Source organism: Typha angustifolia, chromosome 3 (assembly GCF_048772165.1).
Source record: "Typha angustifolia cultivar Huaian chromosome 3, ASM4877216v1, whole genome shotgun sequence".
In the NCBI taxonomy this organism is placed as follows: domain Eukaryota; kingdom Viridiplantae; phylum Streptophyta; class Magnoliopsida; order Poales; family Typhaceae; genus Typha; species Typha angustifolia.
In genome coordinates, this window is record NC_133241.1 from 4,452,982 (window position 1) to 4,467,656 (window position 14,675).

The 14,675-nt window shown below is 35.0% G+C and overlaps 1 protein-coding gene and 1 long non-coding RNA gene across 2 annotated transcripts; both read left to right on the forward strand.

Moving 5' to 3' along the window:
* Positions 1-1,017: 1,017 nt before the first annotated feature.
* LOC140758472 (uncharacterized) lies at positions 1,018-3,011 on the forward strand. The gene is made up of 4 exons (XR_012104115.1): positions 1,018-1,142; positions 1,236-1,317; positions 1,403-1,456; positions 2,779-3,011. It is a non-coding gene; the product is annotated as an uncharacterized lncRNA (long non-coding RNA).
* Positions 3,012-9,754: 6,743 nt separating this feature from the next.
* On the forward strand, positions 9,755-14,051 carry LOC140758437 (multiple organellar RNA editing factor 8, chloroplastic/mitochondrial-like). The gene is made up of 4 exons (XM_073094605.1): positions 9,755-10,181; positions 10,663-10,760; positions 10,849-10,914; positions 12,931-14,051. Exons 1-4 carry the CDS (start codon positions 9,811-9,813, stop codon positions 13,716-13,718), a joined length of 1,323 nt encoding a protein of 440 aa, XP_072950706.1. The 5' UTR covers positions 9,755-9,810; the 3' UTR covers positions 13,719-14,051.
* The last annotated feature ends 624 nt before the right edge of the window (positions 14,052-14,675 follow it).

Below are 14,675 nucleotides of genomic sequence, written 5' to 3' on the forward strand. Positions count from 1 at the left end.
TTTCTCTTTTGGGTTATGTTAAATTAACTAAGGCAGATCTTTAAAAAGTCATCTGTGTAAATGTTCCAAGTTGATCCAATTGACCATTTGCAACTCTTTTCGGAAAAAAATAACAGTTTTATTTATTTATTTATTTTTCAGCAAAAAGAAATCCCAATTCCAAAGTTATTCCATCAGTTTATTGTAAATACTAACTCTGCTTGATGTGACGGTCCATTAGACATTTGGATAAAATTCATCCTTTTATGTTACATTAACCAAATAAAAATTTACTTGGATTGCTTACGAACAAAACTAATTAGCAGTGACACTTGTTGTTACAAAAATGTCACATTCAAATTAGGTTTTCCTAATAAATTAACGAGTTGATAAGATTGACGATTTGTTAAAAGAAAAGAGGTTCCTTGATTTATTTTTATATTGGTGTCATCAAACTAACTTTACTAGATAACTAGACAAAATCAAAGTACCAATCAAACATACATAGAATGTTGTCCTTTTAGTTTACATTAACTATGAGTTCACTAATAGGAGGAGTAATGCTATGCTTACAAGCAACTTCACAACCATTATACAAAAAATATTAATGTGACATTATCTTGGAAACAGTCTGAAGCGGAGAGAAATTGGTATCATTAAATTAAACTTAGTAGATAATGAAATAAAATCAAAGGATCTATCAAACAGCATGTGCTTCAGTAATTACATGAAACTACCCTGAGAGGACAATTTGAGAAAATCCAAAAAAACAAAAGGATAAAATATTGGCTATCAAAGAAGACTGACCAAAAACAACAACACCGGAAAGATTGATTTAAAGTGAAGTTGCTTTTAATCTTATTTGCAGGAGAAAATAAGTCTACATTTATACCATGCCCAGATATGCATAAGAAGCTACAGAGGGATCTTTTACCGCAGATCTTAAATTTTGATAATTCACAATTTCACTCATCCGAAGAAGAAGAACTACTTCACAGAATAATTCAAGATCCATACTGCCAGAAAAACTATAATTGGAGATTTTGGATTTTCTGAATTATCTTATAATAACACGAATTTTCTCTATTCTTCTTGTGCAGGCCAAATTGTTTATATTTCCATCGCTCGTGCTATTTGCTGCTCAGCGTCTCGGTACAGATAAAGTTGGTTACTCCTTTGCTCCTATCATCCTTGTATGGTTTCTTTTGCCAACTTATTCACATATGAAATCGGATTTTTGCGTGCATTCGATCCAGAGTACATGATAGACTACTTACTTCAAAAGAAATGGAAAACAAGGAAGGATCTCTCTTGGAGGTGTTGTCCTATGCATTACAGGTCATGCTTTTACTTGGTTATTTCCATGGTGATATATACATCCTTACTGGCTTTCCTGTAGCTAACAAGATGTTACATGAAGCAGGCATAAAGGCTATGTTTGCTGACCTCGGTCATTTGAATGTTAAGAGCCATTCAGGTAATGATGCATGCCTCCTGCTTCTCTTTCTGCTAGCATCATAAAGAAAACAGAGAGTAGCTCTACATAGAGATTTTACATAGTTCCCTTAATTTGTTACATAGTTTTCCTCACGCTATCCAAAGGTATGGTTTGTTGTCTTATGCTGGGATTCTATTTACAGTGTAGCTGTGATATTGCATATAAAGTGTGAATCTTTTGATTTCCTCTAACCTTCCGAGTCTTATATGTCCACGAAACTGTAACATGAACCCTGAATGGGAACCAGTCGTAGTTACAACAGTGGTTATAGGAAACCAACTAAAACAATAATGTCTGTTTTGTGCTAAGTGCTAACATGTAAAAGTGTAAAACTAACTATTCTTTGACCATCCAAGATACACTTGAGTGAGATTGAAAGAAGTCCTCATCGCAGACATTGATAAATAGAAGAGCAAAATCATATTGTCTTTTCTGATTGGTTGTTCATACTCTCCTGACAAGTCTCTCTTCATTTCATGTCAATCTTCTTTTGGTTTTCATCGTTTTCTTTCTAATGCTTAGCTTAGTCACTCAATCCTATTTATTATTATTTTCCTGTATTCAATCGATAAAGTCCTATATGACATTGTAGCTGGCACGTCATTTGAGCTGCTCTCTTTTGTGGGTTTATCTCCCTCTATCAGTTCATTTCAGACTCTCTAGGAATTACTTTATGACCTCTCAGTTCAGACTTCAAGTTCCATGATAGCATTACTCGTGGTAGCTGAATTAGCATCTATGCTTTCATATCCAACTTGTTTCTTGAATCTGTCTGACATTATTTTCTAGTTCTTCTTCAAGTTATTAGTTTAATTATGCAGAAGAAAGCTAAAAATAGGATCATCTGAACTGAATTTGGATATTTTTCTGTGATAATTCTCCAAGATCTAATTTTGCTTCTTAATATGATAAAGCCTAAGAGAACAGAAATGAGTGGAGCCTATTTTTGGAGCTTGTGTGGCAGATAGATTGGCAATACTTGAACTAGTAATCTGCTACATTATATAGTAAGTGATGAATAAGAATTATATATCCATCTTGTATAGCAAACTTTCTCCCAATGATTAAGAATGCAGTTCTACGTGGCACATATCTGTATTATGTACATTTTCTTTCCCAAAAGTTTGACATGTCCATTTAGGTACCTCATATGGTAACAACAGTGTCTGTTTCAAAGTACAAATAGGCTTCAGCTTATTCTTGTTCCCTTCAGTATCAATTTCATGAAGTTAGTGATACTTTGTACAAATCAATTCCAGGCAAGAGATAATAACCCAGTTTTCCTAAACGTTCCTTTACAGCTCAATATGAAGTATAAACTAAAGAAAATAAACCTTTCACGGGATCACAGGTCCATTATTCTGGCCAACCTTTATAGTTGCTGTTGCTGCTGGAATAATTGCTAGCCAAGCTATGATATCCGGTGCATTTGCGATCATATCACAGTTAAGTATGAAGGGTTAAGGTTATCCACACTTCTGTCAAGTATGAAGGGCAGGTGTATATTCCAGAGATAAACTTTCTGCTCGGGCTCTTCTGCGTCATAGTGGCGGATGTCTTTAAAATAACAACAAATATTGGCAATGCATATGGTAAGGAAAATGGACTAGACTGCTAAAATCTAACAGCTAACAAATATTGGTAATAAGAAAAAAAAAAATAAAGAATGAAAGAAAGTTTCTGACTAATCATATATCGCTTTGTAACAAATAATAGAAAAGTTGTACTTACTATTTGTAACAGCAAAAAAAAGAAAATTGGGAGCATTTCAACATTTTAACAGCGAGAAACTCACAAATATGAAAATTTACTACCTAGAAAAATATCATTGAATAGTAAACTATGCATGAGGTAATACTATGACGAAGAAATCAAACTATTATCAGTTCATTTCTATGTGTTCTACCTTCTGATCCATGAACTTGATTAGAAACTAAGGAGTCAGACTATTCAGAGGTCACCCCAGTTCAGGGTAGTCAGAATTATGCCACAAGTATTTAACTATTTATGGTCTATATGAGTTGCAATATGTCATAAGTTATTAAGTATAACTTATATCCAGTTCTAGGGGTTTGCAACATAAGACTTGAACATCAAGAAGATTTCTGTAAATCTGACGGTAAATTAATTGGAATTGGCATTACTGCTTTTGCTTATTGTATACCTTCTCCTGCCTGATTAGTTTGTATAAGCAACTGCTAAAATTGGAGTTGAGAAAGGAAGAAGGGTAGTTTATCATTCTATTTAGCCCTCCAAAATAACATCTGACTTACAATCTTCCATGAGTATTACCAAACCTCATGAGCATTTACCACTAGAAGAATGAACATAGCTACTGACAACTGTATTTAGTCTTGTTTAAGGGAGAAATAACAGTTGTTCTTCAGTAATTAAAAATTTAAACCAAATATGGTTGCCCATCAATAGGGGTGAAAACGGGTCGGTTTAAGTCCTATCCGGATTGGATCGGATATGGATAGAAAAATCTTATCCAATCCAGATCGGGATACAGATAAGAGTAGGAGTATAGTAAAATGTCCGGATCTGGATCTAGATATGGATAGTCTATTAAGAAAATATCCAGATCCGGATACGGATATGAGTATAACTAATATTATCGGATACGGATTCGAATAACGGATATCCGTTTTTCCGCTATTTAAATACCCAACTCATCTATTACACCCTAGCCCTACCCTCTCCATCTCCCTCAAATCCCAATTAAGCCCGTAACCACCTCCACCCCCAACTCCAAAGTCTCTCCTTGACGTCCTTGCCTTCACCGATCACTGGATGCCATCACCTCCTCAGTCACGACGTCACCAACCTCGCCTCCTCCAATCCCTCCTCAAGCTCGACTTGCTAACATATATATATATATCTTTTTGTAAAACTAAGATTTATTTTTGGAAAATTAATTAAAAACCCTCTTCATTTTACTTTTGTTATCATAAACATCGACCTTATAAGTATTTATCATTTGACCCTTTGACCCCTACAATTTGAGTTTAATCTTCAAAAACATCTGAGTTTAATTTAACAACCAACAAATGAAATTAAACAAAAAAAGGAATATTATAAATCACCCCATATATTTTATCTATTTTATTATTCATGCTCTATCTTTGAGAATTTTGTAATCCCACCCCTCATTTTTTCTTTCATTTAACACGTGTTAATTTAACCTAACTGTAACTAAATATAATAGTACTAGCAAAGGAATATTTTGTTATAATATACTGAGTAATTTATAGAATACATAAATCATTCTTATCTTATTTATCCTCCCATTTTCCCCATCTTCCACTAGCATTGCCGACTTTATTAGCAACCACTTTGCTTCCTTCACCTCCTTCCATTATCAACCTCTCTATAGCCATGGCGAAGTTCTACAATGCGATCTTTGGCTTGACTGCCTTGGATTGCTCTTTCAAGCCGAGCAACATGCAAGATCTACCCTTGCCACTACATGCACATGGCTCGAAATGCTCGACCTTTCTGCCTTTGCACTACCCTTTCTTTCGACTCTAATAATAATTTTCATTGTAATTTCTGCAAAAAGCCTAGCAATATCATCTTGTATAAATGTCATTGGTGTAGCACTTTGCAGTCAATCTTATACTCCATAAAAAAATCCCTCAATCCACTCTCTAACAAAGATCTCATTAATACCTTATTCAAAATCATAAAAGAATCCTCAATGCCATCTAAAGTATTCATATCTCCTCCAACCAACCCATTTTTTTTCTATTCTATTCATCCGATTCCAACATGAGCCAACTAATTCATTAAGAAAAAAATTTAACATTACGAAAAAGAGAACAAAAAAAATGAAAAGAAGACATAGCTTCACACTCTCTGATTCCTTGCCGAAAGAAGGGGAAGCCCCGCCTTCACACACATGTGCCTCTTCTATTGGCTACAACCAAAGGCGGGTTTCGCAAAGATGAGAGCCCCTTAGTTGCAACGAGGAGATTAGGGAAGATCAATTACGATTTTTCCCACAAGAGGCGAGAGAGAACTAGAGAATTTTTTTTTTATATTTTACAAATGAGATCTCTTGCATTTAATATAAGAAGATATCTTTAAAGTTGCTGCTAGGTAATTTTAGTATTTTCAAAAAATTTTGGATCGCACTATTTTCTAATAAGTATCTAAATTTTTTTCTAGAATGTTCGAAAAGATTTTGCAAATTTCCTTTAACCTAATACTCGCGATATAAAATGCTAGGGTTTATCACTATCTCATCTACTTCTCTTCTTCCATTTCTAGGGTTTCAAAATGGCTACTCAAGCGCTCCTGTCAAAGGTCTCTTCTCTCTCCCTCCTTTCCTCTTGCTCCTTGCTCCTTTTCTCCCCGCCTCGCCTCTACCCCCTCATAGCCGTTGACATTCTTTTCCTCCATCGTCGCCTGTCGGTGTTACGATCCGACCACATGGGTTAAGTCGAGTCAAATCAGTTATTTAACTTTATCTTTCTGTTTTGAATTTTAAATAAATCGGATAATTTGCATGTGGATCCGGTCCGCTAAGGATTTTACTCCTATAAATAGGGGTGGACATGAGTTGATAATGATCATTGAGAGAAATCTGAGTTTAGCCAGTTATTATTTTTATCATTATTTTTTTACATTAGCCATTAGATTGTCTTTATTTTCATAGGAATAGATTCTAACCATAGATCATTTACAAAGATCCAAACCCTAGCCATCTTCTATCTCCAACAACCATCCTACTACCCGGTCATCCACCACCACCCTTGGTCGTCTACCACACTCCGACGAGCACCACAATGTTAAAAATTACCTTTCTGCTCTCCCTGATATATCTCCACTATTTTATTTTTATCTTTTAATCCCGACATCCTATTTAGGTGAAACTAGAGCCATTAGAACCCTAACTCACAAGGTACCTCCACCTAAATTTTTATAATCATTCTACATACAAATCATTCTAGATCTGATCCTTAATAGTCGGCCATCCCCGCCATTTGATGCTTCTTATCACAACCGACGATTTTGTCACTCCGGGATTCCTCTCCGAACTAGAGTAACCACCCACCGAAAGAGACCATCCTCTTAGATGGATGTGACTTCGAGCATTGGCTCGTCGTCATGGAGCTACCTCTAGGTTTGGTCGGAAATCCTAATGTCGCTCATGATGAAATCATAAATAGCTATATAAAGGCCCTTGCCATAGTCGTTGGGAGGTTTGTGCTTCCTAAACCTAATATATTCTTTTATATTTAATTGGAATTGGAGGTTTGGTTGGTTGGGTTGGATAAGTGGGGAAAAAAAGAAAATGAGTTTTGGTTATATTCTTGTGAGTTGAAATAAGATGCTTCTATAGAGCTTGAAAGTTTTAATAGTACCCTTCTTTTTTATTCTCCTGATTTTTTTTATTTATTTTTGATTTTTGAGATGCTTTCCAAGATTGATCCTTTTTTTTCTCTTGGCTCAGGAGATGTCTTCCAGTTTGCTTTGTATATGTCTAAATTAAAAAGAATCTGTTATTATTTATACAGTATTAACTTTAGATAAACTTTTCACTATAGTAGAAGAATATGCATGTTCTCTCTAGAAGTTTATGACTTGTTAACTTAACCGGTTGGTTTTTGATAGTTGTCTAAATCTTTGGACTGAGAAGATTAATTTGATTTTTGACCTTGTGTTATTGTTCTTTATTATTTGTTCTTTGGTGTTTTAATTGCTATTGTTTGCAGTGAAGAAGTATCGAGGCAAAAAATATACTCTATCTCGACAAGGCATTACTTTGCTATTGGATGCTTAGTCTTTGAGGAGCTTTCATACAAAATCAAGGATATGCCTTTTACAATCAATTGCCTGTCCCAACATTGTATTACTTTTGTATAAGCATAATATTAAATTATTGCTTTATTTTATTCTCAAAATGATGTAGAGTTGTCGAAAATTCACTGGATTCTTCCTGATTCCTACCTGGATATCAAGAATAAGGACTATAGAGGTGAGTAACAAAAATAAGTCTATAAAATCAACCTGTATTGTCTATTTAGTTTTCTAAGTGAAATAAGTAACTTCAGTGTTTCTTCATGAGCATAACATTTGAGATGTATTTGAATTTTTCAATAAGAAAGGTGTTTCTCTTTATGTGCACATAAAAATTCTGCTTGAAGCAACATATAGTTTTCTACCCTTTTATTTTTCCTTTTATTTTACAATATTTTTGTATGTGTTGTTGAACACACCGTAATTTTTATATGAGAGGTTCCTTGGAGTTAAATGTCACTTTTAAGAAGCCATCTAATGGGGTTTAAAAAGCCTGTTTGATATGATAGCCACTGTTGACTTAGCTTGTCTCTTGGGTTTTAGTTAAATGAGTTTAAAATTATTGTTCTAATGATTTATTTGGGTACTTCGAAAGTTTACTATATAAAATTGATCAACTTAGTGCAACGTCTTATTCTTGATATCAAACTTTGTAATTCTTACTAAGTAAAGTTTTATTGGTTCATAATTAGTAGATGAGCATGGCCAAAAAAGTAGAGATGTTTCGTGCATTAGATCATTATTAGGTAGCTATCTTTTTCTATATGAAAATTGAATATGGATTAGTGAAATCATCATCCTTGCTTTTGAGGCGCTTAAGTTATTTTACCACATATTATATGTACCAAATATGGTGGTGACTAACTGAGATGCTAAATTTTCAATACTATATTTGGTAATGAAACAGATAGTTTTAGCCATTCCATTGTATCTATGTTTCTTTTATCTTGTTCTTATAAATTTAGTTGCTTCCTAGTATATAACTGAGGTGGTTCAGTTGAGATGATCTTGTTATTCAACTGGGACAGTATACTACAGAGCTATAGCTTGGAGTCAAAGTTATATTTGATCTGTTGAAAAATATCTTCACATCATACATATGGAAAGCAGAGCATTTTTTGACTTAAAATATTTGTTGGTAACATCTGGGTGCTTTGCTTTTTTCTTATTTATTTTTTATGAAATCTATTTTTATTTATTTATATTCGATTTATTTTTCAGAAGAGTATTGTGTAGTGAGTTGTGTGATGGCTGGGTTGTCAGATGCATATATATCCAAATATTTCATCCTAATCGAAGTATAAAGCTTACTAGATGTATAAATGTTTATACTAATGGCTTCTCATCTGCTTATGTATCAACATGAAATTTGAATTAAACAATTCAATTATGTTTTTTGAAATTTGGGTTCAACGAAATTATGATGTGAGGCAAAACTCTTTTTAAATACTTCAAAACTTACTTTCAGAAGAATGATTGTATTTTTTAAGTAGTCTTTTTAAACGCTTCAAAACTTACTTTCGGAAGAATGATTATATTTTTTAAGCAATCTTTGTTTGTTTTTAATAAAGGCAAATCCAACAGATGAATCCTTTCTGAACAGATGAAGCAATTTGGAAATAAAGTGAATTTGAGATCAGTGGCAAGCTTAATGTCTGATATCATGATTGGAAGGTTTAATCAAAGAAGAATAAATAAAACAGCCTACCAAAATATCCATGCTACATTTGCATCATGTATACATAGATCAAATTGGAAAAGTTAGGGACATGCTTCATTTATTGTATCTTTGTAAATACAATTGATGAATCCCTACTTTATCAAAAAGTAGGGAATGATATAGTTGGTCTTAGAAAAATTTACCAAAAATCCTTACTTTCTATATTTATTATTATTATTATACCATACCATATAAATATTATGAATATATATTACACAGTGCTCTTAGTTTTCTTAGTCATCGGTTATTTTAAAGATGAGTGAAGATAATTATATATACAAAATAATCATAATATCTTTGAATAAATTTTTTAGATTAAAATAAAAATATATTAATGACTAAATATCTATATATCAATTTTTTTCACTCACATAATTTGCACTTTCACATTAAGATCACTCGTATCAATCATATGAGATTTTTCAAAAATAATTTTTCTTTTACTAAAACCATTTGAATTATGAATATATGATCACAAGAACTATGCAAATCAACAAAAATAATCAAATATTTTTATAAAATAATTAATGTTTCTTGGTGCATCAAATATGTTATGATTTAAGTCTTTATGTAAAATTAATATGACCCATAATATTAAATCCATGACAAATAGAAACATATAATTTTTTATTTTAAAAATAATTTTATATCAGAATTAATCGTATATCTCACGGAAAAAGGGTTAGAAACAAGTCACCTCGTCGCCTTTTTTGCAAATTGCCCTTAACTACACTCTGTATAAAATATTAAAATGCCAGGGTTTATCACTCATCTCATCAGCTTCCCTTCCGTTTCTTAGGTTTCTAAAATGGCTACCCGATCCCTCCTGTCGAAGGTCTCCTCTCTCTCCCTCCTTTCCTCTCGCTCCTTCCTCTCTTCCTCATCGTCTCTCCTCCGCCTCCGCCCCCTCATCGCCGCGGACCTTCTCCTCCACCGTCGCCTACCGGCCATCGCCGCCATTCGATGCTTCTCGTCGCAGCCGACCACTTCGTCGCTCCGGGATTCCTCTCCGAACTGGAGTAACCGCCCACCGAAAGAGACCATCCTCTTAGATGGCTGCGATTTCGAGCATTGGCTCGTCGTCATGGAGCCTCCTCCGGGTCCGGCCGGGAATCCTGATGTCTCTCGTGATGAGATAATTGATAGCTACATAAAGACGCTTGCCATGATCGTTGGGAGGTTTGCGCTTCCTAACCCTAACTTGTATTTAATTGGAATTCGATGTTTAGTTGGTTGGGATGATAAGTGGTGGGTTCTGTAGAGCTTGAAAGATCTAATAATAGCCTTTTTTTTCCCTGCTCCTTTCTTTCTTTCTGAGGTGCTTTCGAAGATTGATTCGTTTTTTACTTGGCTCAGGAGATGTCTTTCAGTTTGCTATATATGTCTAAATTGAAAAAGAAACTGCTATTATTCATCCGGTATTAACTTTAGATAAATTTTTCGCTGCCATATAAGACTAGGCATGTTCTCTAGAAGTCCATGACTTGTTAACTTCAGCCTGTTGGTTTCGATACTTGCCTAAATCTTTGGACTGGGATGATAAATTTGGTTTAGCGATTAGAAGAACAGTAGTTTGTTGGATAACTTATTGAGATGATTGACCCTGTGTTATTGTTCTTTATTGTTTGTTCCTTTGTATTCAATTGCTGTTATGTTGCAGTGAAGAAGAAGCAAGGCAGAAAATATACTCTGTCTCGACAAGGCATTACTTTGCTTTTGGATGCTTGGTCTCTGAGGAGCTTTCATACAAGATCAAGGGTATGCCTTTGACAATCTTGTCCCAACTATGTATTGCTTTTGTATAAGCATAATGTTAATTTTTTGCCTTTTTCTCAAAATGATGCAGAGTTGCCAAAGGTTCGCTGGGTTCTTCCTGATTCTTATCTGGATGTCAAGAATAAGGACTATGGAGGTGAGTACCAAAAGATGCCTATAAAAGTCTACCTGTATTGTTTATTTTGTCTTTTAAGTGAAATAAGTAACTTCAGTATTTCTTCATGGTTATAATGGTTGAGATGCATTTGAGATTTTTAATTTGATTAATATTTATCCTTATATTCACATACCCAGTCTGATTTGAGATGATGGTTTTCTACCCCTATGATTTTTTTTCTTTTTTTGTATGTGTTGGTAAATAGACGGTAATTCCGACATGAGAGGTTCCTTGGAGTTAAGGTCACTTTCAAGAAGCCATCTAATGGGGTTTAAAAAACCTGATCGATATTATAGTCACTATTGACTTAGCTTTTCTCTTGAGTTTCAGTTTAATGAGTTTAAAATTGTTGTTCTGATGAGTAGTTTGGGTACTCACAAGGTTCACTATGTGCTGCCTAATCGTGCTTGACCATGGTATTACCTAACAGAAGCCATTGATGAGGAGTAATTACAGCTGTAATTAGGCATGGTTTCTATAAATTTGTGCCTAATGAGGCTTACGGACACAGATTTGAATTTTGCCATATATGGGGCAATTAGGAGAAATAAATGTTGACTAGTAATGGAAAGAGATAAAAGTTAAGTAATCAATGCTAATTTCAAACCTAAAGTTCAATCAATCATTGCCGCCACCATTCACTTTCAATATAGGGCTGTGATTAAAACTTACAAACCCTAAAGGCATCAACATCTTGTTTCGGTCGAAACTTGATGCATTAAAATTGAAACAAACTGAACCAACCTGATTCCCATCATTGTTTCTGTATTGGATCGTGTTTTGGATCGTGTTTTGGATCGAGATTGACCGATTTTTCAAACCATGGTTGCTATTATCTCTTGTGGAGTTTGGACAACCATGTATGTCTGAGAACTTTATGTGCATAGGATTTCATCACTCTAAAACTTATTTAGTGTAAAGTCTGCTGGTTCCTTTTCTAGTCTTTTGTTGTATTCCCCACATTGTTGCTAAGAGGCTTGAACAATATTGGTGATGTTATTTTCTTCTGCTTTAATTAGAATAATATTAACTTTCTCTGCTTCCATTGCAGTAATGTTGACTTTTTTTCTTTGAGTGCACTATCTTTAGCATTTATTGCTTCTCTTGTGGGAACAAATACTTGATGTTATTTCTTTGTTTTCGTCACTACAGTTGAAGTTATTGTTAATTTGCTCTAGAGGATGATAATTGGGATGCCATATATTTGTTTCTGCCATGTTAATTGATGTTATTGGTAATTTGTTACTATGAATGATAGTTGTTCTTCTGTGTTGATTCATATTCTTTCATCCACTATATTAATATATTGATAAAAGATATTAAAATTCATTCTTTACCAGAGATGTGGTGACGGCATGGAGCCAATAACATACTCAAATTTCGATGACTTCGTTCCTGCCATCTAAATTCTTGCCGTATTTTCTTCATTTATTGGTTCCTTGTTGATTCTTGATGAATTGTTTTGCACATAAGATTGTCCCTCTCGATCTATCCATATTGTCTTATCGACACCTTAATGCAATGCAATGGCTTGTCATTCTTTGCTAGGGTTACTGTGTGATATAGAAAACAAGAAATTAGCTGGTTTGCAGCTTTGATGCCAGATTCAATCTTGGTCTTGTGGCTTTCTTTATCTGAAGAAAATCTGGGATGAATTGGAATAGTTAGAAACCTAGTTGATAGCTGCACAGCTTTTCTAATATAAGATTTAGGTGTAATCATCAACATGTAAGATCTAGGACTTTTGCTAATTCTCAATGCTCTATTAGCATGGCCTAACATATATTATGATTTTGTAAGAATGATGACTTTGGCGAACTAAAATAGGTGATTGTGGTGGACTTAGAAGGCTGATTCTTCATAAGATATCATTTTGCTTCCTTGCATGGATATTTGCTAGTTTTCTTCTATTGATGCACATAGAATCTTAATTGGGGAAATGCTAAGTAACACAGATAGTTTCTCATTTCCTATTTTTTTTTCCTATTGTTGCAGGTGAACCTTTCATAGATGGTCAAGCTGTTCCTTATGACCCTAAATACCATGAGGAGTGGGTTCGGAATAATGCCCGTGCAAATGAGAGATCCAGGCGCAATGATAGGCCCCGCAATTTTGATAGGTCAAGGAACTTTGAACGCAGGAGGGAAAACATGCAGAATTTCCAAAATAGAGAGGCACCTCCAATGCCAAACCAGGAATTCCAAAACCGTGATGGTAGTCCTATGCCACCTCGTGATGCCCCTCCAATGCAAAATTCTCACAATGCCATGCCGCAACCACCTAATCGTGATTTCAATGCCATGCCAAATCGCTCTGGTATGCCACCGCCTCCTAACATGAGTGGTCCACCCAACAGTTACCAGAACCAAATGCCTAACCCACAAAGCAGCTACATGCCAGGTAGTAGACCTGGTTATCAAGGAGGTGGCCCAGGATACCAAGGAGGTAATCCTGGTGGGTTCATGCCTAGTGGCTCTGGTTATCAGGGAGGTGGCCCAGGATACCAAGGTGGTAATCCTGGTGGGAACATGCCTGGTGGCCCTGGTTATCAGGGAGGTGGCCCAGGTTACCAAGGTGGTAATCCTGATGGGAACATGCCTGGTGGCCGTGATTATCAGGGAGGCAATCCGCCATTTCAAGGAGGAAACCCTGGCTATCCAGGAGGAGTCAATCAAGGAGCTGGCCACGGTCAAGGAGACAGCCCTAACTATGAACAGGGTGGATCAGGTTATGGAGGACCTGCTTATCAGGGAAGAGATGTTCCTGGAAGGGATTACCAGTAAAACATTAGAAGTAGAGATGTGTAGAACTGAGAACAATTTTGGAAAAATCTGTAGTTAGTGTCTGAGATCTTGCTAGAATGGAACTTATTGATAATTATTTTCATAGTATGGATTACGTGCAAGTCTAGCTGGTAGTAGTGTCTATCTGCTTTTCCCTTAGTGTCTATCTGCTTTTCCCTTTTATATAGCAGAGTTTTGCAGGGATAACAAAGTTACACCTATCAGCCAATGAGTTCAGGCATGTGCCCAGTAACATCATTGCATGATATCTATATATTAGTTGTATGGACTAATCAGGCCAACGTGTATGGAAGTTTTCTCTCTGTTTGCCTATTCGATGATGTTTTCTTTTAATTGTTATGGGATTTTTTAGAATATACGTCATATAGAATTAGGTAGGTTCAGCCATTTTATTGGGCGCATATGTTTGTTTTATCTAGTGCTTGATAAATTTAATTGCTTTGTAGCGGATGTAATGCGTAATCTTTCTCGTTTCTTGCTTGAGCAATATTGTTTTATTTGGTGCTCTAGTATTGAGTAGCGCAATACTAGCTTTGTTCAACATATCTACTGTTGGATATCTCGTGTGATGTTCATATAGATCAAAATCACAAGGTTATTAAAAGTGTGAAATATTTGCTTTTTTTAACGTTTTTGCTTTATTTGTTGTTCTTTCCTGAAATATGAGGCCATCTCTGGATTAGTGCTTCATTTATGCCTTGTTTTTCTTTACTCATTTTAGGTATATTAGACACCCAATATTTCAAAGGTATAAAAACTTACTACGAAAAGGTTTATACCACTCTTGTGATTTGTGAAAATAAATATCGTGATGTTTGCCAACATCAAAGAATTGAAACTTTCCTCGTGTTGCAAGTTGCAACGAGGAAAGTAGTGGTGATGCAACTCAGGTTTATCCCAAGTCAAATGGTTCGAACAAATCGTAGAAAATCTGGG